Source organism: Phalacrocorax aristotelis, chromosome Z (genome assembly GCF_949628215.1).
Source record: "Phalacrocorax aristotelis chromosome Z, bGulAri2.1, whole genome shotgun sequence".
In the NCBI taxonomy this organism is placed as follows: domain Eukaryota; kingdom Metazoa; phylum Chordata; class Aves; order Suliformes; family Phalacrocoracidae; genus Phalacrocorax; species Phalacrocorax aristotelis.
Window position 1 is genome coordinate 57,093,416 of NC_134311.1, and position 26,950 is coordinate 57,120,365.

Consider the following 26,950-nt stretch of genomic DNA (forward strand, 5'->3'; position numbering starts at 1 on the left):
TCATTTAAATAATTAACTTTTCAGGGGAAGGCCTGCTTTACTGCTGTTATATGCTGTGTCTAGCTCAGTGAGACACAAATCTCAGGTGTGGCTGAGAGAGTTTGCTGCTGTTTAAGTGTTGTAAATTAAGATGAGTAATTAGATGAGTATTGTTTATAAGCTTCATTTGACTGATTAATTTTTCTGAGCTTTAATTTCTTTAATAATTTGACAAAACTATTGCTTCTAGAATTATGAGAAAGGTGAAAAATCTTGTGTCTGAGGCCCTCTTGCCAGACAATTTTTTTAGTGCTACAGGATAAAAATGATCATTCTGTTCTTGCAGTCACAAAATACAGACAAGGGTATTTAACAATTTCGTAATGAAGTAACTCTGTACAACACTGAGTGTACTGTTGAAAACACTTTTTCTTAATCCACTGGACTTCAAATTTCTTGATAATTCTCCCTGATATTCACTTTGCTATTTTTAGCAGAGATGATTTTCCAGAGAATTCAAAGAAGAAATTAAAAATTTATGGCCTCAACAATATAATTGTAAGCATGGTGCAGAATTCTTTCAAAATGGTCAAATAATAATGAATTATTACTAACTAATAATTCATAATTTAAAAAGGGGTTCTCACCTCTCTGAAGCTGTTATTTTTAAGAGCTGTCTTTGCCTTTTGGCATCAGGCTAACCATTCTCTTTCCCAAAACCGAAGCCTTCTGAAGAGATTAGTTTCCTTGAGTCTTTGCCTTCCTTTCGTCTGTTTCTTTAAGAAAACAGATGAAGTAGATCAAATAAGGACTAATTAAACACATTCCCTCAAGCTGAGGTGAACTCCCTTTGGACATGGGGATACCACTGAGCACTGACTGACGGAAAAATGCTGCATTCCCTTAACATCAGAGGTGGAAAGATGAACACCAGTAATGGAAACCAGTTCTTCAGAGTAAGCCCAGCTACTTTGATATAAAGCCAGAATACTTTGATTCTTCAAGTAGCCCAATGAACTCAGAAGCAAGAAGTTAGAGAATTTATTTTTAATCATTCAGATTAAAAGGTGCCATATACAAGAAAATAATTTGCTGGTATATGCAGTTAAGGGAACACACACATTAGTAGTGTATCAAACCTGTGTGTCTGCAGGTGTTGGGACCCCCCAAGGTCTCCCTGTTGGGATTGCACCAATGGAGGTGGCAGTGGGCCTGGGGAGCTGCAGGGAATGCAGGTGGGTGATGCTGCAGCATCCTGCCCAGAAGCTCCAGAATCCTGTTCCTCCACCTCCCAAATTTACAGCCTGTCCTCCCCTCCCCTGGGGAGCATGCTGTTTCCAAGCAATATTTTCGGTGAGGGAATGTTGCTGAAGACAGCAACTATCTATCTGCCCCCTCCCTGTCCATCTCAAAATGATCTCCCGATGAAGGTCCTCTGCAATCCTAAAGACACAGAAGTGAATGCACCTTCTTCTGTTGTTCAAAATCGATGTGATTCCCACCTGGTATCTGAGGGACAGAGCAAGAACTTACTCTTTTCAGCTTTTTGCCTGTTATAAATTCATGTATATGAGTGCTGGAATATTACCAGGAAATCAGATATATATTCTAACTGCAGTTAATTTGTAAAAAAAATATTTCAGAAGCACTGTAACAACTTTTTCTGGTATGCTGACTCCATCTACTCTTTAAACAGATAATTTCAAATTAAAAAAACCAAAATTCTTGATGTCTTGTGACATACTATTTGCACGTAACTATAGGTATGTAAGTTGCTGAATGCAGGTATTAGGGTATTTAGCTATTAAATTTTCATTCTTTAGAAAGAAATGCATTTAAAAACAAACAATAATCAAATATATCAGAAGAGAATTAAGGGATTGTTGCTAAGAGAGCTATGCAGATGTATTACCAGGTAAGAATCTATCCCACAGATTCTTTCTTCTGCTGAATACCTAGATTTGGAACCCAATGCCTTTCAAAGCAAAATAACTTTCTATGACCTTTTTAAAATTAATAACCTTTCTTTTAAGGATTGATATTAAGGCTGTTTCTATGAGTCTCAGCTACAAGTTGTAAGGTTCATTTATGTTGCTATTCCCTGGAAAGGGCAAGAGCAAGTGTATACAACTAATCCATTTTCCGCTTATGATGTTGGATGTGCAATTTAACACAATAGCTTTTGATTACTTGCATTCAGTGCACTATTTTACATTCAGTTTTCTGTCTTGCAGTTGGGCCTGTAGTTCTTAAACTGAAGCACTAAAAAAGAGAAATTACAGGACCACATTTTAGCATTGCAAAAATAAACAGGACATAATTAAGCAGAAAGTCAGCATCTTCCTGTCAATTCTGCAGCAGCACATTTGCTTCTGATGCAGTTCATAAAGTGACTGCTGAGGACAGGTTTGAGGTGATGCAGGGAGAGCTGTAGGCAGTACTGCCATAGTGCTCTGCTCCTTGAAGATTGGCAGAAATGAGGAAAATATGCTTGAGGAAAGGCATAAAGAAACTGCACAAACATTCTAAGAAAGTGCAGAAATGCACAAATATTCACAGTGACTTTCCAAGCATGAGTTTGTTTCCCCATAATGTAGTCCTCTGCCACTGAAACACAAACAAGCAAAAGATCATTGCTGGACAGGCAAAACTAACCCATGAGTTCTTGGGGAGGTGACTCTCCTTTTCCCTCACGAACATCCTGTGTCATCTGCTGGCACCCTCTTTGTGGTACTGCTAATGTGTCTCTGTGTCCCCAGCGCCTGCTGTCCCCACCATCAAGGCCGAGGACTGCACGGTGTGTTGGGACACGGCCACCGTCCGCTGGTGCATCAGCTCAGCATTGGCGGAGTCCTTCACCTTGGAGTACTGCCGACAGCACTCACCAGAAGGAGAAGGTCTCAGGTCAGTGCTGCGGTCGCACGTGCCACTTGGTCAGCTTAGGCAGCTGCTAATGAATGTCCCCCAGAATGTGTGTCCTTACGCAAGACATTATTCTGCCTTCAACCATACAAGGAACAGATCTGGTTTTGCATGCTGAGAAATTTACAGGACAGACACTAATCTATGAGATTAGGCTGAGACATAAAAATACTTCCTTTTTATTCTGCTTACCTGGACAGTCCCTTTCATTTGGGGCCAAAACCCTGGAGATGTTGCGGTGTCTGCAACCAATCAGAAGTTGAAGGGCTGTGCTGCCCAGAGAAGTAATAGCTGCCCCACAGCTGCCATGGACCCAGGCAGGGCAGGGAAGGGCATCTGAGCTCCACAGGAAGAAGCAGGATAGAGAAGCTGGGCCCGGTTTGCTCTCTGCTTTGTTGTGAACAAGGTAGGAGCCAGCTTGGGGCATAGCGAGGGCAATACAGGTGTCCCAGTAATGTGGGTGACCCATCTGCAGTGTCTGGGTATGTGGGCAGATTCCTCCCAAAGCACATATGAGTCCAGCGCTGCCCAACTCTGCAGACATGCCACAGGGGTCAACAAGTAACCCAAGGAGCAGCCTTCAAACTCAGGGTAGTGTCTGCTTTTGCCAGACCCTCTCTAGTTTCACAGAATCACAGAATGGTAGGGGTTGGAAGGGACCTCTGGGGCTCATCTTGTCCAACCCCCCTGCTTGAGCAGGCACACCTAGAGCAGGGGGCACAGGACCGTGTCCAGGTGAGTTTTGAGTGTCTCCAGGGAAGAAGACTCCACAACTGCCCTGGGCAGCCTGTGCCACTGCTCTGGCACCCTCACAGCGAAGAATTTTTTTCTCATATTGAGGTGGAACTTCCTGTGTTCCAGCTTGTGCCCATTCCCCCTTGTCCTGTCATTGGGCACTAATGAGAAGACCCTAGTCCCATCATCCTGACACCCACCCTTTAGATATTTATAGGCATTGATAAGATCCCCCCTCAGTTTTCTCTTCTCCAGGCTAAACAAACCCAGGTCTCTCAACTTTTCCTCATACAGGAGATGCTCCAGCCCCCTGATCATCTTGGTAGCTCTCCACTGAACTTGCTCAAGCAGTTCCACATCCTTCTGAAACTGGGGGGCCCAAAACTGGACACAGGACTCCAAATGTGGTCTCACCAGGGCAGAGTAGAGGGGGAGGATAACCTCCCTTGATCTGCTGGCCACACTCCTTTGAATGCATCCCAGGATACCCTTGGCCTTCTTGGCCACAAGGGCACATTGTTGGCTCATGGTCAACTTGTTGCCCACCAGCACGGTCAGGTCCTTGTCAGCAGAGCTGCTTTCCAGTAGTTCAATCCCCAGCCTGTACTGGTGCATGGGCTTCTTCCTCCCCAGGTGCAGGACCTTGCACTTGCTTTTGTTGAATTTCATCAGGTTCCCCTCAGCCCAGCTCTCCAGCCTGTCCAGGTCTCGTTGGATGGCAGCACAGCCTTCTGGTGTATCATCCACTCCTCCCAGCTTGGTATCATCAGCAAACTTGCTGAGGGTCCACTCTATCCCATCGTCCAGGTCCTTGATGAACATGTTGAACAGGACTGGACCCAGCACAGACCCCTGGGGAACACCGCTAGTTACGGGCCTCCAACCAGACTCTGCTCCATTGATCACGACCCTCTGAGTTCTGTTGTTGAGGCAGTTACCAATCCAACTCACCATCCTCTCATTCAACCCACACTTCCTTAGCTTGCCTGTGAGGATGCTGTGGGAGACAGTGTCAAAAGGCTACACTAGGTCCATGCTGCGTAGAGGAGAGGGCAGGGAGCAACGTAGGCACACTGAGCTATGAAACCATGCACTGTGTTGAAATGCAGAGAAAATTATATGGTGCTCTGTATGTCCTTGGGGCTTGGGGTTTTGTTTTGTTTTGTTTTGTTTTTTAAACAATGACAACAATATTCCAGAAAAATACAGTTGCAGAGGTCTGAGATGCTTTGGGAGTGGGGGATGACAAGCCATACGGAATCCTATGGAACAGCCTCAGCCCAGCGGACTTTGTCTGTCTTCACCTCCTGCGGAGCCTGATTAGGGTCTTCACCAGGGGGCTAGTTCACATGGACTTCATAGAGATGCAGCAGAGAGGGAAGAGGATGCAGTACCAGTGTCCTGTATAATGCAATCAAGGAGAGGTCTTGCCCAGCTCCCTTGCCTCTCAGAAGGCAGACATGATGTGCTTTGTTTCATACATATTTCATGGGCCCTGTCAACCTGCCAAAGTCGGTCAGGGGTAATGTAGCTGCTCCCAAAACCTGTGCTGTGTGTTCACCCTCAAGTTTCTTTGCTGTTAACTAGATTGCCTCTTTTTCTCAAAATCGAACTAGAAAGTGTGCCAGTTTCTGTAAGCTGTAAGAGAGGTGTCAATAACACCAAGCAGTTTGCTCATGTGGTGATAACTGTGGCAAAAATCTTCCAGAAGTGACCCATTCCCTTTCTCAAGTAACCTTGTGCAAAAGCTAACGTGTTTATAATTGTACTGGGTCCCATTTGACTTTTTGGCCTCCCTGTGGGCAGAAGCTGGCCTTTTACTGTGATAAGTGTGAAAAATTTTCACAGGAGAAAACCATTGATTTTTTCAGAATTGCTGTAGTTTAAATGTCTGTATTTGTAGAAGGGCTCTGACCTCTTTTTATAGTATCAAAGAGCATCTTTTACCACTTATTGTCCCTCAAAGCAATACCACTCTTTCATTTTCCAAAAGCAGCCCCTTGAGATTACCCTCGAAAGCTTCTATAATGGCAATGAGGTTTTAGTGATGGGGAGATTATTTCTTTTCTTTTTTAAGATTTCAATTTAATTTTTTGCATAAAGCCAGGGAAAAAAGAGCCCACTGACAGATGAAGCATACTGACTGTATTGCTCCCATCCAAGGCCCTCAGGGTGCTAGTAAGGACTAGAAATCAATTCCTTCTGTAGTTGGTATAGTGAGAAGCTGCCTTCTGGAAGTACCTCAGGGAACTTAGTGTTCCTATGTTAGGTATTTATATCAGGTGAAGTAAAACTGCCTTTATGAACACCTAGGAGCATTTGGGCCTGGAAATGCTTTAGTTTCTTCTGGTTGCTTTCCTTGAAAGCTTGGAGTTTGTCCTTTGCATGTTTCCTGAGCAACACTCATCTGGGAAACTAGCCAAACATGGAGCCCTTTGACAGACAGCCTGTGCCTCTCATGCTTGCAGCGTCCCCCATAGTTGACTTATTTCCCAGTCCCTGGGTGAGAGTTCAAACACAGTTCTCAGAAGCCCTGGAAAGTTCATAAAACTGCTGCTAGGGGCACAGCGGGAAAGCAGAGGTCAGGGAAGGACATCCAAGGGAAGTCCTGAGAAAGCCGTATGGTCCCATCCCGTAAGGTTGCTTTTGCACATGTCACTCTGGGAGCTCATTCAAGGCAAGGGACACCACCAAGAGAGCAGGCAGGGAGAAATGCTCCCATCAGACAGCCAGAGACATGTCTAAGCTGGCCCCCTGTAGCTTTTGGCACGTCACAGAATCATAGGATGGTTGAAGTTGGAAGGGTCCTCTGGAAGTCATCTGGTCCAAGCACAATGCTCCAGCAGGGTCACCTAGAGCCAGTTGCCTAAGCAGCTTTTTAATATCTCCAAGGAGGTCCTTGGGGCAGTTCTGGAGCTCCCCAGGTAGAAAATTTGAAGAGCCTTTGGAAATAAATCCTCATTAAAAGTTTCCTTCTAAATAACATTTTTTTAAAAATCTCTGTTTTTGCCTTTGGGTTCTCTCTCCTTGACAGCTTGCCACTTGAAGGACATGTTTTCATAGAAAGCCATCTTAAATCTTCTGCAACAATGAATCCCTGACCTGCTGCTGTGGTTGTAAAGTTCCTTCCTGGGTTGACTCTCTTTCCAGGATCTTTATGAGGCTTTGAAATGTTTCTTCTGGTTTCCAGAGCTCTGCTATTCTTCTTGCCATTCACCCTCTTTGTGTTGAGAAGTCAATGGAGCTGTGGGTGGAAGATGGAAAACTGTGAGAAATGTAGTCCAGGGATTAGGTGTGTGGGTTGTTTGGTTGGAAACCATGTATCACATAATGACAAATCTGTAAGTCTCAGGGAGTCAGAAATTAGTACAGTACGCAGTGAGTTTGTAAAAGTGGAAGTGACTGAGTGTCACCTGCTCTACCAGTGCAAGACCAGAACTGCTAGTGACCAAGATTTTCCATCTACCCATAGAACAGGTCTAACACGGAAAAAGGGGAGCAAGCCTCTCTCCTGAGCATCACCCACATGGCTGTCCTGCCAGCTCAGGAAACAAGGTGTAGAAAATAGGCAATCTTCCTCCTCTCTGGCTGTGCTGGACTTGCGTCTGAGATAGCAGCAAAGACCATTGCAGGTGTTGCTTTGCTGATCTAAGGCCAAGACAGCCAGAGCTGGGACAGAGGAGAGGAAATCAAGCATGCAGCACAGCTGGGAGCAAACTCAGAGCTGTTTGTTCTTTATTTTTAGCTTCAAGAGCTTTTTTTCCACCCATGGTACAACTCTTCTGTGTGCTTCTACACATATCTTGAGAAACTTGCAAGCTTTCACCTTTAACTCCACATACGTGGTACCAGCATAGGTCTGGAGGTGCTGTTTCAGCGGGATCATGGGGGTGGAGATGACAATTATAGCACAGAGAGTGTTCTGAATCACTGTGAAGCATGTAACTTGCTGGGTTCATGCAATATTAAAAAATATCCTCTAGGCATTGTTTCCTTGAAATAAATGAGGGTGCTGATGCGAGAAACATGCATCAAAACACAGCATCAGATTTCCCTAAAGCAGGGAAAATCACAACTTTAACAGACAGCTGCTACTGTAATATTCCTTGGCAATTTAAAGGTGAAGAAAGTTGTAACTACTTTCTGTTCTGCTTTGTAGAACATGTACCTGAAATTTGGAGACTGGATTTTGAGACTCAAAGACTCCTTTTATAAAGAGAGGGATTAAGAGGAGATACTTAACATGTTTTAACTTCAAATATTTCTTGAATTTCTCTGCACTGAATTTTGTATCATGATACCAAGACATTGTGGGGACAGTGAAAATATAATATTTTGGCTAAATGCTAGGATGCCTTATGCTTTGGTAATAACATTATTACATTTCCAATCATCTATAAAGTGTGCAGGTATATTTAAAGTAGAAAATAGCTGACAGAAAAAAAATTTTAGGTTGATTTCTCTTTCTTTCATGACCTGGTTCAATACTTTAGGCAAGCTTGAGGAAGATCTAGCTGCAATGGTTGTTACAAGAACTTGGAAATGAAACAGACTTTCCTCCAACAGTTAGGATGCATTTTCCCTTCCCTTCTCCAATGCGTAACCTGTATGCTGTAAGCTAAGCAGTAATCATACCTTCTCCTCATCCTTGTTTTTTTATCACTGATTGCAGGGTCAGCCTGAAGCAAGACAAACTACAGTGATTTCTGGGGACCCCTCAGTATTTACTTTGTCCCTTCACCCTGCCCTTGAAACTGGAAGAAAGGCAATAGCAAGATGTATTTCTTCTTCGCATGCAGCCTCTTGTGAGCTTGGAGCCAGCTCACAGTGTTGCAAATGAAATTCCTTCTTGTTAACATATTCTGTCTCATTAGTTGGCAGCAAAGGGACTGTTTTTTAAGCATTAATTGTTGCTAAAATTGATGGGCTTTTATTCTTAGGCAGCCTAAAGGTGGCTAAAATAGATTACCAAGCAGAGAATGCTACTTGAAAATCTGATCACTGTTTTACTGGCCAGATCTGCTTAAAGTCCAGACTTTTCTGTCTCACTATTGAAACTGAAAAGAGTTGCTCTCAGATTTAAGCATGCAACCAAATTCTGATCTGAAGAATTTCAGTTTTGAAAGAGACCCAGGTCTTAACTTTGATGGTGGACCCTATTCTGCAATTGACTGGATGCAAACTCTTTTCTGAATACCCAGGCTCTGGGACCCAGATTCCAGAATATGAATACCCTGGGTCTACTCATTACACCAGAATGTACCTGTTTACTTGGATTTAGAAACAATTTTGTGTTTTATTAACTAGTCATCAGTTAAAAAGCACATAGTGAAAAAGGAGATCTCCTAATTTCTTTGGAAGGATACTGACTTACATGGTGATTGCCAGAAGACAGAAGAGCCATATAGAGGGCATCACTGTGCTTAAGTCATGTTGATTTATATGTTGCCACAAACAGCTTCTGATAAATAGCTTAGCAAAGCCTCCTTTCATCTCACTTTTAACTGTTGGCTCAAAACTTCTTTCTAGTGGTCTGTGCTTCAGATTCACACCAAAAATGCCAGGATGGTGCTTTTAAGGAAAAGATTGGGCAAGGCTTGTCTAGAAGCATGGACAAGTTTCTTCAAAGCTTAGGTCCCCACTTTTCCTGTGTCACTGCTTCCGTCCTTGTTTTTCTTTCTGTCACCTCTTTTACATTTGCTTCTTGCTCAATTTCCATCTTGTATTTTAATGTGATTAATCTTTCCTTTTTCTCTTGTCCCTTATACTCAAATGAACCTTTTTCCTCTTTCATATGTAAAGATCTCAAGTTCTCATCAGGCAACTCATCAGATAGCACCCTTTCCCTGAACCTTTCAGTAAGAACTGACCAGCCTGCCAAACTCCTGGTGCCTTGCTGAAGTGCTCTCATGGTCGAGGCTTTGGTTAGTCACGAAGGTGAAGCAAACCATGCAATTGCTAGCGTGTTTGGGCAACCCACTTCTATTTACTGCATCAGATCCAGCATTAATGTAGCACATTTCCCAAAGGCAGCATGGCCTTGGACTGATCACTTAAGAGCCCCGAACTCTCTGAAAGTCATTCAAATTGAAAAAAAAGAAAGATCACAGGAGCACCCAGTGCTTTTTCTCAATGCTTTCAATCACTTTCGATGACAGCTGTCAGTACAAAATACCTGTTACAAATTAATAAACATGATGCACCAGTCTTCCCCCAGGATGCACCCTCCTAAATGCAGAGCTCTATGTGGTGTTTGCAGAAATTTGGTGTGAGTAGGGCTGTGGGATTTTACTTTTATGTGATAAGTGCAGCAGAAACAGGCATGTGAAAAATCCTGGTGGATGAGCACATACTATTCTTCCGACTATACTGCTCTCTGGTGGGACACATGCAGAAAAACAGTCACTACAAATGAATAGCAATGATCTGATCTGACTGCTGACTTGCCTGCCTTACTTACCTTTTCTGGGGTCACAGTAATTAGTGCTGGAAAAGGTAATTTGTTTAACCTAGCTCCCCATAGAGACATTACCTGGAGGACGGAGACCCTCCTGAGCTCTACTCTCAAACCTAGGGGTGGAAGGGAAAGCACCTTGCATGGTCTCCAAAGGAATGTCTGCTGTTTGTGAGTTTGCTGGAGAGCAGAGCAAGACTCCAGTGTTTAGCCCTTCCTCACACTACAGAGGTTATCGTCTTTCAGCACTGAGCACAGCGGGGTTATCTCAAAAGATCTGTATTACACGTCAAAATTCAAATACTTACCTTGAAGATTCCTCCATTTTTTGGAGGAAAATATCTGATTTGTAAAGACAAGCAGTCTTTACCTGCAGGCATAAAATGTGGTGGGTATACACTGTCTGGTTTTGCCATTATCATATGAGGCAAAAGTGAGGAAAATCAGGATTCAGTGCATGAGAATTTGTTAAGCTAATCTTTCATACTCCTGACAATACAGAAGATAAAATTAACATCTTCCTAGTACTTTCAGCACTTCAAAGTGCCTGTGAAGCAGATTGAGTGGGTGCTGACTCTTGCTTTCCTGCAGTGTGTCAAGACATCAGCAGTGGAGGATGTGAGGGCTGGAGCTTTTGAGGCACCACAAAGGCGAGACCTAGTCAAAGCACGGCACTGTGCAAAGGCAGTTCCCCTGCTGCTGCCTCTTGCAAAACCAGCCTGTTAGAGTGCACAGCACCGTGAGGGAGGCAGAGCCAAGACTTTGTTCATAAGCAGTTTGTGAGCAAGAAGTTCATAATAGAAGTGCGCAGTTTCTGTGAAGTCTCAGATAAGGGTATCCATTCTTTGGATCAGTACAAACACAACAAGCATATTCACTGTCACGCAACTGAACTAATTACAAAGGTGTTTTTTTTTCCCAGAAGCTTGTTCATTTTGTAATGCAGCCTTCTTACAGGAGGCAGATGAGAAACTTATTCTGTGCTGCTTGCTTGCATTTTATATGATGACTTATGCTGCAAAATGAGCATGAAGTGAGCGTTACACCAAATGACTGCACTGAGTGAGAAGGTGGTACAGGAACAAAGGCCTGAAAATTTGTCAGGTGAAGTAAGGAGGATGCCAAATCTCCTACATAACCCAGTTGTTTGTGAAAACAGTGCTTGCCTTTCTGATTTGGAGTTTCTCTGTGATGCCTGTTGTTTCAGTAGTCAACAATACTGTTAGGTGGCTTAGCTGCTTCCATAAATTATTCTGTCCTGGTTTGGATATCTGCATACATTTTCATGTATGAAAATCTTCAAAATTTGCAGATCTTTTGCTGGTATAAAGAGACCTGAACTGAAAGTATCCCTGGAACCCAATGTGAACTATTTCTTCTACTTGAGGGCTGTCAACCCATTTGGGACAAGTGAACAAAGTGAAGCAGCTCTCATCTCAACTAAAGGTAGATTACCATTTTCTGATGTCAGAACAATGGGGCAGAGGGTCAAAGCAGCCAAAGATGGCATTTTGCTCTGGAAATCGTAATTGAATTTTCCAATAAGGGAGTAAGCAAGTTATTGAGAAAGGGATTGTATTTTATCTGATTAAAATTGGCACAGTCAGGGCCTACTGCAGTTGAACTTGGAGTTGGTAGATTTATGTCAATGTAAAACTGATGTGACCTCAGAAGCAAAAACAATTCTGTCAGAGATATCAAATGGTTAAATATACGACAGGGACCTCGGTTTGTTTGAGTTTGGCAGAGTGCATTCTTATGAAAGATGCCATGATCTTTAAAAAAACCTGCAATTAAAACCTTACAGTCTTTGAATTTCAGGGGTGAGGAAGCATAGAGTGCAGCTTTAAAATATAATGGATTATTTAAACTTAGAGATTTCCAGATAGTGTTAAATCATGTATGGTTCTTCCAAACCAGCCTCAAAATTAAAATTTGCTATTTTGAAAAAACGATTGAAAATTTTTCAGCCTTCTTGAATACTGAAGGCTTCTTTATCACCTAGCTACATTTCTGAATAATAGACTGCCATCCCAGTTGAGCACACTTGCATTTGCACCCAATTTTCTGCAGCTCCTACCTGCCAGTAGACACAGCTCTGTCCAGCTAAGATGGCACTAATTCTTGCTTAACATTTTATGATTCATCTCATGTTAACGTTGCCAGCCTGTCAGAACTGGTGTTTCTTTGTACTAGGAACTCGATTTCACCTGCTGAGTGACACAGCCCATCCCGCTTTGCAAATCTCCTCCAATGCAATGGTGATATGCCTTCCTGAGAAAGCCAAATTCACTGGGTGAGTAGTAGCATGATGAGCATGACCACCCTGTGGGATTCAGGATGGATCTCTCACTCTCTTATTTGCCTGTAGGTAGCTTTCACATGGCACTAACCAATTTTGTAGAACTGAATCATTTCAGGCATGTAGCCCCTGGATGTTGTGTGACCCCCATTTCAAGCGCTGCAATATCTTAATAAAGCCAGTAGCAGCATTGATGTAGGTGCTGGTGAGAGTTCAGTGTCACACTGAGGAACCTCCAGAAAGTCAAAGGCAGTGTTACCTACTGGAACTGCTGGGTTTGCCTCAGTCCATGGTCACTGCTTAATCCTTCAGAGCTCTTCAGTCTCAAAGCAACTTTTTGCTGCCCCAAGGCGGCCATATTTGTGGGCTTACTTTTAGAAATACCATGGGTAGAAGTAATCCATCTTTTTACCCATTGCAAACATTATTTTTTTGGTGCACTGCTATCAGTTCCATTACAAGCTCAATTCCACTTGCATAAGTTGTGCCATACTGACAGGACACCTTAAAAGATAATGAGGGATTGTTACTGGTTGAAGCACTTTTTTTATTGTTACATCTGAATTCACACAAGTTGTTTGCCACTCTGTCTACTTAAAACAGCCATGCTTTCTAGTTTGAAGAAGCCTGCTAAATTTGAGGTCTTTTTCACCTCCAAAGTCACATTTTGCCAGTTTCACATCATTTTGGGTAAAGTTGCATAGTTTTCAGTCCTCAAGATGAGTCCATCTCAGTGCAAAGATGAAATTACTCTCAGTGACAACATTCAAATCTTTAATAAAGCACTGCAGTTAGAAGAACAGAATGCAATCCATTAGTAATTTTAGACGCAGCTGCATGACATGACTATAAGAAATATCACAATACGCTTGGTCTACGACCAAACTCACTTTACTGTACATCTCTTCTACAAACAGGTTTCCTTCAGTCCTGGGTGAGCTGCTGCCTGCTCGGGGATGTCATTACTGGGAAACTGTTGTCTCTGCCTGCAGAAGCTACAGGATTGGGATTTGCTATGAAGCGCCATCACAGAGCAGCATTCTGGGGCTGAATGATACCTCCTGGTGCATGTGGTGCTGTCCTACACAAACCAGGTAAAGCTGAGTCAATCTAGCTGCTTGGGAAGTTACTTGTCCTTCATGTAAATAAGCTGGCCAGTTTCAAGAATCACAGGAGCAGAAAGGACCTATCTGCTTTCTTTCTGCAAATTTGAGTAATAACAAAAGGACAACTACAAAGGAACTTTAGACCTCCTCTTAATCAAAAGATCTTATAAAACACCTTAAAAAACCCAAAATTAATCTCAAACAGACCAATTTACTGCCCTTCACCTAGCCACTGCTTTGTCATTCTAGGCTCATTTTCTGAACTGCTTCACAAAATCCCAGCAAGTGTATTTATTTCCATAAATGCAGTAATTTTAGAATCTATATCTATCTGCAGGAGACATCAAGACTCCATAGGGAATGCCTTCTCCTACCTTGTCCTCCACAACAACAGGCACCCACCTGCCACTGTGGCAGGACTGCTGGGCACCTGGGTAGTCTTCAGTGGGCCAGTGTCAAGTTGCTTGGAGGTTTGTAAGGCATAATCGTGTTAATGGTGTAAAGGTGCTCTTGATCTAAACAAGTGTGCTTTTTTAGTGTGAAATCATAGAGATGCAAGGACATAACTACCTAAATGAAACATCTGAGATGCAAAGGGTTTTGCCAAAGCAGAGCTCATGCTTAAATACCCACAGACATGTAATAAGAAAGATATAGATGAATGTGACCGCAGCAAGTCTGCTTTTATCCTGACAGTCCAAAGATGCCAAGTGAAAGGGCTCATCAGCATGCTAGGCAGGGTTTTGAAGTGATGCCACATTCACTTTGCTTTCATACTGAGCAAAATCCTGTTGCCACGTGGTACGCTGCTGTACACAGCGACCTGTTACTAGGTGGGAATTAGTGGTAGGTTATTTCTGGTAAATTGCCATGAAGACGCTCACTGTATTTTGGTTTCCATTTTCCTGCAGCTTTCTTTTCAGATTTCTTCACACTGGTGTGATGAGTGATGTCTGTGTGACGGAACACCCGGCCAGGATTGGCATCCTGTTGGATTACAGTGGTGGCAGACTGTTGTTCTTCAATGCAGAGAGAGGACTGGTGCTGTTCGCCATCAGGCACAAATTCACTGATGCTGCTCACCCAGCCTTTGCCCTGGAGAAGGCTGGAGTGCTTACCCTGCGCACAGGCATGGAGCTGCCAGAGTTCGTGAAGCACAGCTAATTCCTTGCTTCGCACTCTCAGGAAAATTGACAATTACAGCATCAAGGGACAGGGAGGGGAAGGGTGTATCAGGGAGGGATGTCTAGTCTTCACTGATGAATGCCACTCACAGAGCTCTCCCTCACATCATCAGTAATTGTAGTTAGTGCTCAGCCACATAATCACCCTGAGCCTGGAGAGAAAATCAACTCCTTCAGATACAATGTGCACCAAGGGATATACACAGCAGTGCTTTTGAGGGGGGAAAAAAGTTTTGTTAGGTATGAACTTTAAAGGGGGGGAAATGTACTTTCCCTGTGAAAATAATGACCGTGCTGTCTTTTTAAAGTTGATGATGAGCCTGTGTATAAAATAAATGCATCTCTCACTGCAAAATATGAAAGCCATCATTTCATCATTTACCAGGACAGTTGGAGCATGAATCCAAGATGATACGTTTGCAAACTGTACAAAAATTTCAACCACTGAATCATTCTGTAGGTTAATGTATCTTGTGTTATTTTTTGCCAACTCTTTTCTTTAAATGCACAAATCAAGAAAACTTGGAAACTTAGAAACCTGCACATTTCCAAAATGAGTGAGTCCCAGGCTGGTCTACATATCAGTCATGTAAAGTTTGAGTATGCAACACCTACCTACTCTGCTCACAGCAGACTACAGGAAGCTACCTGACTGTCAGTAAATGTCTGTACCTGTAAATAGGTACTCATGAAACACATGTATAAGGAAACTTGGTAGTAGTGGTAAAAGTATTCCTTATGTTTTTCAGCCTTAGTTTGTTGGCTAGGTGGTTTTGATGGTGAAGGGAAGGTTGCCACCTGGGACCTTAGAGAAGAATCAAATTGCCAGTGACATTCACGTAGATCACCCCTTTTTCATCACGGCTTTTCACCTTTGCACTTAATGATTTGCGGCTCCTGATTTCAGGCTTGTGGACATTTTCCTGCATCTTCCCTGCTCCCTCCTGTTATCAACACTGGCACCAGCATCACACCAGCGAGGTGCAGTATTTCAGGGCCATCAACACAGGCAGGCTAAGAATGCCAGCAGAGGAGTAAGGTGACTTTTTCAAACCATTTTTCCAAGAATTTCACACTTCAGTGGTATGGCTGTCTTCTCTCTTGCTCCAAGGGCTGAATGCAGAAGTGCCAGTGGTGCCAAACTGCAGTGAAGGGAGGGGGGAAATTAATCTTAAGGCAGGCAGGTAATGCTTTTCATGCTGTGCCTGCTCTGGAGATTTCTGCCACAGGGGACTACACTGCCAGACTAATTTCTGAGCTCAGCTGAAAAGCTGTACTCCCCAAAGTAAAGCAGATTTCAGGAGTCTAATGGAGAGGGTTTACTTCTGAAGAAAGGACTTAAATGAGTTACAGGGAGGCTTCTACTTCTTATGCTCAGAAGATCTGCCTGCGGCTGCTGTTTTAATTGTGTTTTAACTGTGATTTGCTGCTTTAGTCTGCTGTATGCTTGGTGTCCCAAGCTATGCTGTCATAGCAGGCTCAGGCAGGATAGTTGAGGCGAGATAAACAGGATCCTGTGATGATTTATTTTAAGCCAGAGCTCCTTTTTGGCATTTCAATTAAAAGTGCCAGTTCGGAGTCCCTGCCAGGGAAAGAGTGGAATGAAAAAGCAAGGTAGTGCCCTGTTGACTCAAGCAAGTGTTTTGTAGATGTGTGCAGGATGGTGAGAAAAAGATCCGGGATTAATTGGGAAAGAAAAACAGAATGGGTATTGAGGGTAGCATTATCATGAAGGCAGAGAAGAAGGAAGCAGAAGGCAGGCTGGAAACTCACACAGCATTTATCACACATGGTGGTAAACTAAGAGACAGATCAGTGGTGCTGGCAGGGTGCATTCCTCAGGCTCCTGCAGCCAGTGAGCTTGCCAGAGGTTTGGCAATCTCCAGAGCTTAACGAGGAGCTTTGAACTAAACCTGAACAATATCAACTTTGTGAAAATTTTACCCGTGTTCCCCTCACCCTGGTCACTGCTGTCCCAAGTGTGGGATTCTTTCATAGACACCAGTGTGATGTATTGCCAAGGGGACATCAAGTGAGAAGGAGAGCAAAATGACATGAAATTATTTGGGTGGCTTTTTCAATGAAAGTCTTGTCCAAGGTAACTGTGTATTAATAAATAGCAGCTTTAACATGAAAAGTGATAGCCTCACCTGTTGTCATGCGTTATTACTCAGGTACTACTGCAACATTTGAACTAGACAAGATGTTTTTATTGGAGGCACCTCATTCTTAGAAATATTTGGTTCCATTTGAAAAACTGCCCTCCTCTGTTTTCTTGCCAATCTTTGTATAAGGTTCAGCTTTTGGTTTGGGCAGTATCATAAAGTGTATTTACTGTTCATGTGAAAGCTGGATATATCATTTGACCGTGAAAGTGTCAAACAGAGAGCCTAAACAGTAGTGATTTGAATGTCTAAATCTGGTTTGCATTCAGCTCTGCCAGATAAAGAAATGCCTAGAGAGAACATCTTGTTTGGGGAGATGGAACGAAGTGCACACTTAACAAAGAACAGTATGCAAGAATTAAGAACCAGTGCAGGGGGAAAATTCATTTTAGTGAGGACAGCAGCTCTCCTGAAAGCCACAATTAAGCTGCTAGGACTTATAATACATGGTGAAAACGCCCCTCTTGGAAAGCCTAGAGGTGCATCTGCTGTGATCTTTTACTCACCTGATGGGCACCAAGAGGCACCAAGTTCAGGAATTTAATTTCCAGAAGGTAAAACTGTCCACAGACGCTTGAATGTACAGTGCAGTCCATATGACTTTGCATTCAAATGAACTGAGATTTTGAGGCTTGTTGCATCCATTTTTTTCTGGCCATCATAGTTTGTAAAAATACACTAGATGAGAAAGTCAAAAACCTCCCAGTCACTGTATTTTTCTGGTTCTTGATGAGTTTAGCATTTAGAAATACCTTAAAAACAGCGTGGCTTAATTTTCAGCAAAGGATGTTAGTTAGCTTTCCCGATAGTATCTAAGACTATGTGCAAATGCTGACAGGATTGTGTGGTATGTGTACGCAGTCTGATTGTCATTCCATGCTTAGAATTACATAGAAATACAATTTAAGAGTTACACAAAGAACTGTAAAAGAGTTCAGCAGCAATTTGAGGTTTATTTTCATTGTGAAAGTACAAAAGCTGATGGCTAACACTGTAAATATTAATGTTAATAATGTTAATAAGTATTTGGACTGATCTGAAATACATTGTATTAAGAGGAAAACCATTTCTTTTCACTTCAGCAGGTTTTAGATTAGGCTTATAAACCCTTGTGCACTGAGATGAGAATATAGGCCTCACTGTAAGAAGAGAACCATTAATTTCTACTGTCAAAATAGTGCTGAACTGGAATATTGCTAGCATCAGCTGCATTGATCCACAAACCTTGCTTAGGTCTTTCTGGTCCAGAGAGAGTTTAATGCTTCCATGCAATGTCAGGTGGAGGAACTTGGCAATGCATCTGCAAACCACAACACATGCATGCAGGCACAACTTTGCTCTTGCCCTTGCTCTTTAAAAAGAGTGATACCACTGAAATTGACCTGTTTGTACTCAAAATGGTCTAGTGAAGCCTTATTTTAGAAACAGGTACAATAAAAACCTCTCCCTCCCCACTATTGTCGTGGAACTTTATTACATGTTACCACTAGGCCTGTTGTAAGACTTAGACCCAGTATGGCACAGTACCAATAAACTGTTGCTAAATCCACAGTATTGTGATATTGTCTGTGATATACCTGTGAAATATGGTTTCTATTAGCACTGCAGTGTTTTGAATAGGTATGCAAAGATGGATTTAATGGAATCCATGGAACAGAATAATATGAAATTATTATCTTTTTGAATAATCCGTATTTCAGGATAATAAATGGATTTCTGCCATGTTGAAGTTTAAGTTAGATTTGAAAAATCACATTCTCTGGTGGAGCCACTATTACATTACTGCCATTTTGCTGATGGATTTACTAGCTATCAAGAAGCTCAGTACGCTCAGATAGTCGCACAACCAGCAAGGAAGTGAGAGCATCTCTTCCACTTCCAGCCAAATGCTGTGGAAGGGAGATTGGACTAGAAAAGTGCCTTCATTTTTCATGGTGAGTTTTACCAATTTTCTGCCATCACGGAAAGTAGCATTTGCTGACCAGAGACCACCCCACAGTGCAGTTTCTACAGGAGCACAGCCTAGAAGAAAATGGAGCAGATGTCCATGCCAGACCCACAGTGATTTTGTCAACAGTTAGAAAATGCACTGTTTCACGTGCAGTTCTGCTCTGGAAAATATCTGTGCAGAAATGACACCTTCCTTTTCAGGACTTGTATTACAGAGACACTGTATTTCTAAAGCATACTCTTCTCAACCCTAAAAAAAACAGTGCTGTAAGCAGAAATGGATGTCACCTACAGCTTGTCATACACCATTAATGCAGTTAGCTGAATTTCAACTTGCCAGCTGTTACCGTGTGGATATCTCTGGAGCAAGTTTAGCTAACTAAGAACGGAAGAACGACCCTGGGAAAAGACACAATTATGCTTGTTGGAAGAAAGCCCTAGAAGAAGAAATAAAGCAGTAAAGCACGAGATGAAAGCCATGGGAGGAAGAGATAAAGCAGTAAAACACACGAAGGAATGCACAGAATGTTGTGGGTTTTGTACCTAGGTGTCTTGTTAGCAATTAAACCCTGATCTTGCAGATAAAGGAGTTACTTAGCATGTGTAAGCTATATCTGTATAACAATGGAAAGGTACTGAAACTCGACTACAGGCTGTTGCCTCAGCCAGCTAGAGGGTGTAAAAGCTTGCTTAGCTTTAATAAAGTTGTCTTCGATTCACCACAGCCGGAGACCGTGCCTTTCAATACGCCGCAAATGGCGTCCAACGCGGGGACCTTAAACGACTAGCTGTCGATCCGGCGGCGTAGCTCAGCTGAACTTCAGGACAGATGCAGCAAGGAAGCGTTAACGGAGTGCTCAGTTACCTTTCGCAGGACGAAGGTAAGCAGCTGAGAACTATGGGGATGAATTTAACAAAAGAGCAAAATAATGTTTTAGAAGTTTTTAACAAGATTCTGAAGGGACATGGAAAGAAAATGGATAATGAAGAGTTACAACAAATCCTTATTTGGGCTTCTAAAAATGATCCCTCTATAAACAGTCATAATATTTATGATCCCGAAATCTGGGACAAAGTTGGGGTCAGACTCTGAGTCTGTGCCACTAGAAATGATAAAACTGCGGCTGGTTTGTTACCTTCTTGGCGGATGATTTTTGAGACTTTAAAGGCGCATGTTAGTTCTCGGGCGGAAGACGGGCAAGAGAAGTCCGCACCACCATTAGCCCCCCCACCGCCGGCACCCCCTCCTACAGACTGTGTTGTGAAGCCGCGAGTAATATCGCCCAAAGATGCCTTTGCGATCTTGCCTCCTAATAATTCTGATGATGATGCTAATAATCCATTTGATCCAGGGCGAACAGACCCTGAAAAGGAGCCTGACTTGTGTCCCCCAGACCCTCATGATAGGTGGGCAGCACTAAGAAGGGAGGCAAAGCAGGCGGGAGATGTGGATATTTTTGGAGCCTTCCCGGTAATACATGCTCCTGAACAGGAACCACGTTGGGAAGGTCTTTCTTATAACCTTATAAAAGACCTCAGGCATGCGGAAACTGATCATGGTCTCGGCGCTCCATATACCACCCACTTGATACAGTCTCTTTGTGATACTTCTGGTTTTACCCACATGATTTCAAAACTACGTTTCGGCTTATTATGACTGATATGCAATACACTATGTCGGAATCAAAAATGAGACAGCTTGCTAGAACTCAAGCTGCAGAAAATCTGGCGCTGGGTCAGCGAAACTCTGCGAGGCGTTGATGTGAATATGTTAATGGCGAGGGTGATCACGGCAGTGCTGCAGCTCAGGCTAGAATCCCTCCCAAAGGCTTGCAGCAGATAAACAACTTGCGCTCTGCGCTCTTAAAAGTGTTCCAGAAGCCGGAAAACAAAGACAAACTTTTGTTCCTATAAAGCAGGAATCAGGGGAGCCATTTATGAAATTTTTGGATAGACGTAATGATGCTGTACAGAAACAAGTTGAGAATAAGGCTGCTCGGGATTGTATTTTAAAACAATTTGCAATTGAAAATGCTAACCCAGACTTTTAAAAGGTTTTACGACCTTTGAAAAACCCTAGCACTGATGATATGGTTACTGCATGTATGAATAGAGGCTCCAGACAGCATGAATTGTCTTTACTCCCCGAGGCTTTTACGGCAATGACAGTAAAGTTGCAACAATGCTATTCCTGTGGCAAATATGGGCATTTTCCAAAAAATTGCCCCCAGGCAAATACAAATAAGGGTGGAGCACGGGGTATTTATCCATGCTGTCGGAAATGATGACATTATGCCAACCAATGTCGATCCAAATTTGACAAAACTGTTCAGTCGCTGACCTTGCCGGAAACCCCAAGCAAAGCGCGAGGAGGAGTCCCACTATGACAACAAGTCACCCCTCGGACTGGCCCCCTCAAGGAGCTGCCGCTGCTTACGTGCCAGCACCGCTGGCAGCACCGGAGTAGAATTGGCCACTTCAGCAGAAACAATAACTAGCGACACCTCAGTTGTGCTAATTCCAACTGGCACTTATGGACCTTTGGGTCATGGAATGACAGCATTATTAATCGGGCAGTGCTCCACAACATTAAGAGGGCTTTTTGTATTACCCAGAATTATTGATGCCAATTACAAGAGCGAAATTTAAATAATGGCGTGGAGTCCAGTGCCACTGTATACCATACCCACAGGAAGTAAAATTGTGCAATTAGTTTATCTTTCACCCCAGAGACCAAACGCAAGCCAAGTTGTGTGGGATACAGGCTGTTTTGGATCTACAGAGATGCCTGAAATGTATTGGACCCAACAACTGACAGTGAGTCGACCGCAATTATCAGGTACTCTACAGGCAGGAGGAACAAGACTCACCATACGAGGGTTTATAGCTAGTGGCACAGATGTTACAGTCATTCCTGCATCCCTGTGGCCTGGTATTTGGCCTTTAATGGCTGCTCACATCTCCTTGTCGGGAATCAGTGTGCAGACATTGTCCAAACAGAGCCAAATACTCAATAATATCATTGGACCAGAAGGCAGAACAGCCACTGTAAGACCTTTTGTGTTGCCTGGATCTGTTACCCTTTGGGGAAGGGACTGTCTAAGTCAAGGGGCATGCAGGTAAGCACAGATTTTTCTTAGGGGCCACTGTTCAGGAGCAGCAAGTCCCATCAATGATCTGAAAAACTGGTACACCGGTTGGGTAGATCAGTGGCCCCTCCCAAAAGAAAAGCTGCTGCAACTGCACAAACTGGTAAACAAACAGCTGGAATCTGGCCCTATCAGCCCTACCACAAGCCTGTGGAATACACCAGTTTTTGTGATCCAAAAGAAAAACAATTCTTGGAGACTATTACATGACTTGAGAAAAGTAAATTAAGTCATCAAAGATATGGGAGCCGTACAACCCAGACTCCCCTCCCCATCAATGATACTACAAATGTGGTTTCTTATAGTGATTAATTTAAAGGACTGTTTTTTTACCTTACCACTTGCACCTCAGGATGCACCACGATCTGCATTTTCAGTCCTGTCTATCAACGCCACAGAACCCCATAAAAGATACCACTGGACAGTGTTACCCCAAGGCATGAAAAATAGTCCAACATTATGTCAGCAATTTGTTGAAGACCTTTTAAGTCCAATAAGAAAGAATTTTGAGGGTGGTTTTATATATCACTACATGGATGATACTTTAATAGCTGCACAAACAAAAGAGCAAGCACAAGAAGTCCAGCAACAAATTGTGCAAGCAGCTCTAAGCGCAGGATTTAAAATTGTAAAAGACAAAATACAGGAAACATCACCTTGGCAGTACTTAGCCTGGAAGATTTCAGATCTACTTACTCGACCACAATGAATAACCTTACAAACGGATATTAAAACTTTGAATGATCTCCAAAAATTGCTGGGGACCATAAATTGGGTCCGTCCTCTTCTGGGAATTTCTACAGAGGAACTGCACCCCCTTTTTAAACTTTTAGAAGGAGATATGGATTTAACATCTCCCAGGAAACTCACCCCCCCAACAAAGGCTATTCTTAACAAAGTAGTAGAAAAATTGACTAATCAGGCTGCCAATAGGAGAAAACTGAATTATCCAATTAGTCTTTTTATCTTTTACTCTGCTTTTCAACCTTACGGTTTGATAGCACAATGGATTCCACAGGACATAAATCCATTAATATTTAGAATGGATTTTTCTACCCCATGACTTTGGGAAGACAGTTACCATGGATGTTGAGATTATATCCATGGTCATTCAAAAGGGGAGAGATCTTTTAATGGCTTTAGATGGTACAGAGCCAAACAAGATTTACCTACCCCTTGATACAAAACAATTAACCTTTTTAACTCACCAGTCCTTTGTTTTTCAGTGTGCTTTGGTGGATCATACAGGACAGATAAGTATTCACTTTCTGTAACACATATACAATCTTTAAACTCGCTTTCACTATTGCATACTTCACAATTGGCTATTACTCCCATAACAAATGCCCTTACTGCATTCACTGATGGGCCCGGGAGAATGGGATGAGCTGTGATCATTTGGCAAAATGAAACAGGTCAGTGGAATAGTGACATACATGTGGTCACAGGTTCACCACAGATAGTTGAATTGTGTGTGGTAGTCCGTGACTTCAAAAAATGGCCTATTCCATTTAACGTAATACCTACCCTGCCTATGTTGCAGGCCTTGTTTACAGACTTGAACACTCATTTTTAAAAGAAATATCAACTGAAAAGCTATTTGCACTTCTCTGGGAACTTAAATGGCTTCTTGATAGAAGAACTCAGTCATACTTTATCCAACATGTTTGCTCACATACCTCCCTGCTAGGACCTATCAGTGAGGGAAATAATGAGGCAGACCGTCTTGCAGGCGCTGCAGTATTACCAGATCCTTTCACGAAAGCCCCCCTGTCTCATGACTTCCTTGCAAAGGTCATTTCAACTAACACAAGACCAAGCTTGGCAAATTGTGCAATCATGGCCTGATTGTCAGCATGTTTTGCCTACACCTTCAATTAGAATCAATGCACGAGGATTATCCTCACTTGAAATTTGGCAGACAGATGTTACTCATATACCAGAATCTGGTAGATTCAAATACGTCCATATGTCAATTAATACCTATTCCTCATGCCTTTATGCCTCAGAACACACAGGTGAAAAATCTAAAGATATGTGTTGGCATTTTGTTATAGATTTTGCAACCTTGGGAGTTCCAAAAACCATCAAAACATATAATGGCCCAGGCCATTATATAAAACAGATGTTTTTTCAACAATGGGGAATAAAACATGTTACGGGCCTTCCCTACTCACCCACAGGACAGGTAATTATTGAATGAACACATGTTACAAAAACAAAAAAGGGGGACCCAAGAGTTATCCCCACAGAGCAAGTAGCAAAAGCCTGTTATGTTTTGAATTTTTTAAATTGATGGACAGAGGGTGGGCCTCCTATACAACGCCATTTTAACTCACAAATCCACCCTGAAATCAATAATAAAGCTTCAGTGGTGGTAAAAAATTTAGAGACAAATCAATGGGAAGGACCCTTCCCTCTAATAACATGGGGGAGAGGATATACTTGTGTTTCCACAGGTTCCGGCCCAAGATGGGTACCTACCCGGTGGATCAAGCCATCTGTGTCACAGCCACCATTATCACCTACAGGATGACTGCGTCAGCAGTATGGATAACACCTCAACCTAAAACAAACATTTGAGTGACCTTAGCAAACAAAACAGGACAAGATACGCTGTGTCTGTCAACTGCTTCTCCAGAAAATGCTTTTACAACTTGTTTGGTGCGTCAACCCATAGAGGCAAATCAATGGCCCATCCCAAAAGCTCAACAGAGTGCAATTTCTTTTAATCAGACCATGGTTGATAGCTGGGGTGGCTGGGCCTTATGCCTGCCAGTTAGTGGGCTTGAACCACAGGAACTAGATCTGTTAGGTGCTGTAAAAATGGATTATTGCTTTTATTTTAATTATATGGAAAAAAAATCAATCAATGAGCCAATGGCTAAATGCAACAATAGGAGCTTTTAGAAAAGCTAGCTTATGGTGTAATTATACTAGTGGAAATGTATCAAGATCTAACAATCACCCACTCAAAGTACCTCCAGGATTATTTTTAATTTGTGGAGACCATGCATGGCCTGGAATTCCATCATATGCAAAAGGAGGACCCTGTAAGCATAGGTAGATTGAGCTTATTAACGCCTAATACATCCATGATCATTACTCATAAATTGAAGAAAGCAAAACGCCAAAAAAGAGCCACATGTGCCTATACTTCGAATTGTAAAGATGATATGGAATTCTGGAATCCTAGTGAAATTATAGCAGCATCTGTGTTAGCACCTGGAATTGCTGCAGCTCAGGCATTGGCTACTTTAAATAAACTTGGCTGTTGGCTGGCAAAACAAACTAATGCAACCTCCCTAGCTTTGAGTGGATTATTGCTAGATTTTGATTCAATTAGACATGCAATGCTTCAAAATACAGCAGCTATAGATTTTTTACTGTTAGCTCAAGGTCATGGTTGTCAAGATTTTGACGGACTCTGTTGTATGAACTTATCTGACCATTCAGAATCTATTCACAAGAGTATTGATGTTTTATGTGATCAAGTACAGAACCTACGACAAAGCGATGGATTTAATATCTTTCAAAGTCTTTTCGCACGAGTGTCAGGATGGCTACGTGGCCTGATGCAAATGGGATCAGGATGCTTAATTATTTTTGATTGTATTTTGATTTGTGTACCGTGTTTGTTAAGATGTGTACAAAGTTTGATAAATTGAGCTTTAAAACAACCTTTTTTTATAAATACAGAAGGGAGAGATGTGGATATCTCTGGAGCAAGTTTAGCTAACTAAGAACGGAAGAACGACCCTGGGAAAAGACACAATTATGCTTGTTGGAAGAAAGCCCTAGAAGAAGAAATAAAGCAGTAAAGCACGAGATGAAAGCCATGGGAAGAAGAGATAAAGCAGTAAGACACAAGAAGGAATGCACAGAATGTTGTGGGTTTTGTACCTAGGTGTCTTGTTAGCAATTAAACCCTGATCTTGCAGATAAAGGAGTTACTTAGCATGTGTAAGCTATATCTGTATAACAATGGAAAGGTACTGAAACTCGACTGCAGGCTGTTGCCTCAGCCAGCTAGAGGGTGTAAAAGCTTGCTTAGCTTTAATAAAGTTGTCTTCGATTCACCACAGCCGGAGACCGTGCCTTTCAATACGCCACATTACCGTGTTACTGAGGAGTGAGGAACAAAGAAGTAGACCCCAGACATGACAGGCACAGGAGAGAACTGGCTTCTGCTCAGCCAGCAAGAAGCCAGTGTGGCTTTTAATGCTGGGGCTGGCAAAAGGACACCTTTATCTGAGCATCCCTTTATGTAGCCCAGACTTTTGAGGTTGTAAAAGTCTATCTCACATCACTTCATGAACCTGGCTCAGAAGGCACAGTGCATATGTAGTCCCACAACTCTTATTTTCACATCCTCCGCAAAGAAAACTATATTTTGAAGTAAAATTAACAGAGATTATTTTACCTAATGCTGTAGTTGTGGTTTAGAGATGTGTCTGTCTGCTTCCTGCTCTCTTAAAAACATTACTGAGAAATTATATGCGTAGGACAAATCACAGCCATCAGAAAAAAAAAGCTAACAGGTACAAATAAACCCTGACTACTTTGTAAAAACGGAGGGAGCTTTACATGTTACTCCAACACATCCACTGGTGTTGGTGTCCCACTCTGGCTACCAGTATCATTTTCTTTATCCATGAAGGTTTTTTTTTTGTCTGAAACACATATTAATAAAAATGCTATATACGAGATGTGCTACTAGCAGTATAAATAACTATTAATTGACTGCCAGGGCTTAGGAAGTAATCTGTAACAGTATTTCATGTACCAAGTGAGGGCTTTCCTTTTTAAGCAAAGAATGTGTGTTGAGGTAGGTAAAGAATTTGCTGTGGCTGTCACAGCAGAATTACGCAGAATTACACAGAATCACACAGCATCACAGAATCACAGAATGGTAGGAGTAGGAATGGACCTCTGGAGATCACACATACAGATAGCCTGCCCAGATACAGAAAGGCCATTACTCTCTAGAGTATAAAAGCAGTT

At 42.4% G+C, this 26,950-nt stretch overlaps 1 protein-coding gene and 1 long non-coding RNA gene across 2 annotated transcripts in view; both read left to right on the top strand.

Annotated features, from left to right (window-relative positions):
• Positions 1–15,044, top strand: part of CMYA5 (cardiomyopathy associated 5) — a 49,321-nt gene extending 34,277 nt beyond the window's left edge. The window contains exons 9-13 of the mRNA XM_075078386.1: positions 2,739–2,883; positions 11,403–11,536; positions 12,287–12,386; positions 13,310–13,486; positions 14,410–15,044. Of these exons, the coding sequence (XP_074934487.1) occupies positions 2,739–2,883; positions 11,403–11,536; positions 12,287–12,386; positions 13,310–13,486; positions 14,410–14,662 (809 nt within the window). The 3' untranslated portion in view covers positions 14,663–15,044. The remainder of the gene's footprint in view (positions 1–2,738; positions 2,884–11,402; positions 11,537–12,286; positions 12,387–13,309; positions 13,487–14,409) is intronic.
• A 7,475-nt stretch (positions 15,045–22,519) lies between these two features.
• LOC142050057 (uncharacterized) lies at positions 22,520–26,030 on the top strand. The gene is made up of 2 exons (XR_012657904.1): positions 22,520–24,610; positions 25,646–26,030. It is a non-coding gene; the product is annotated as an uncharacterized LOC142050057 (long non-coding RNA).
• Positions 26,031–26,950: the final 920 nt, after the last annotated feature.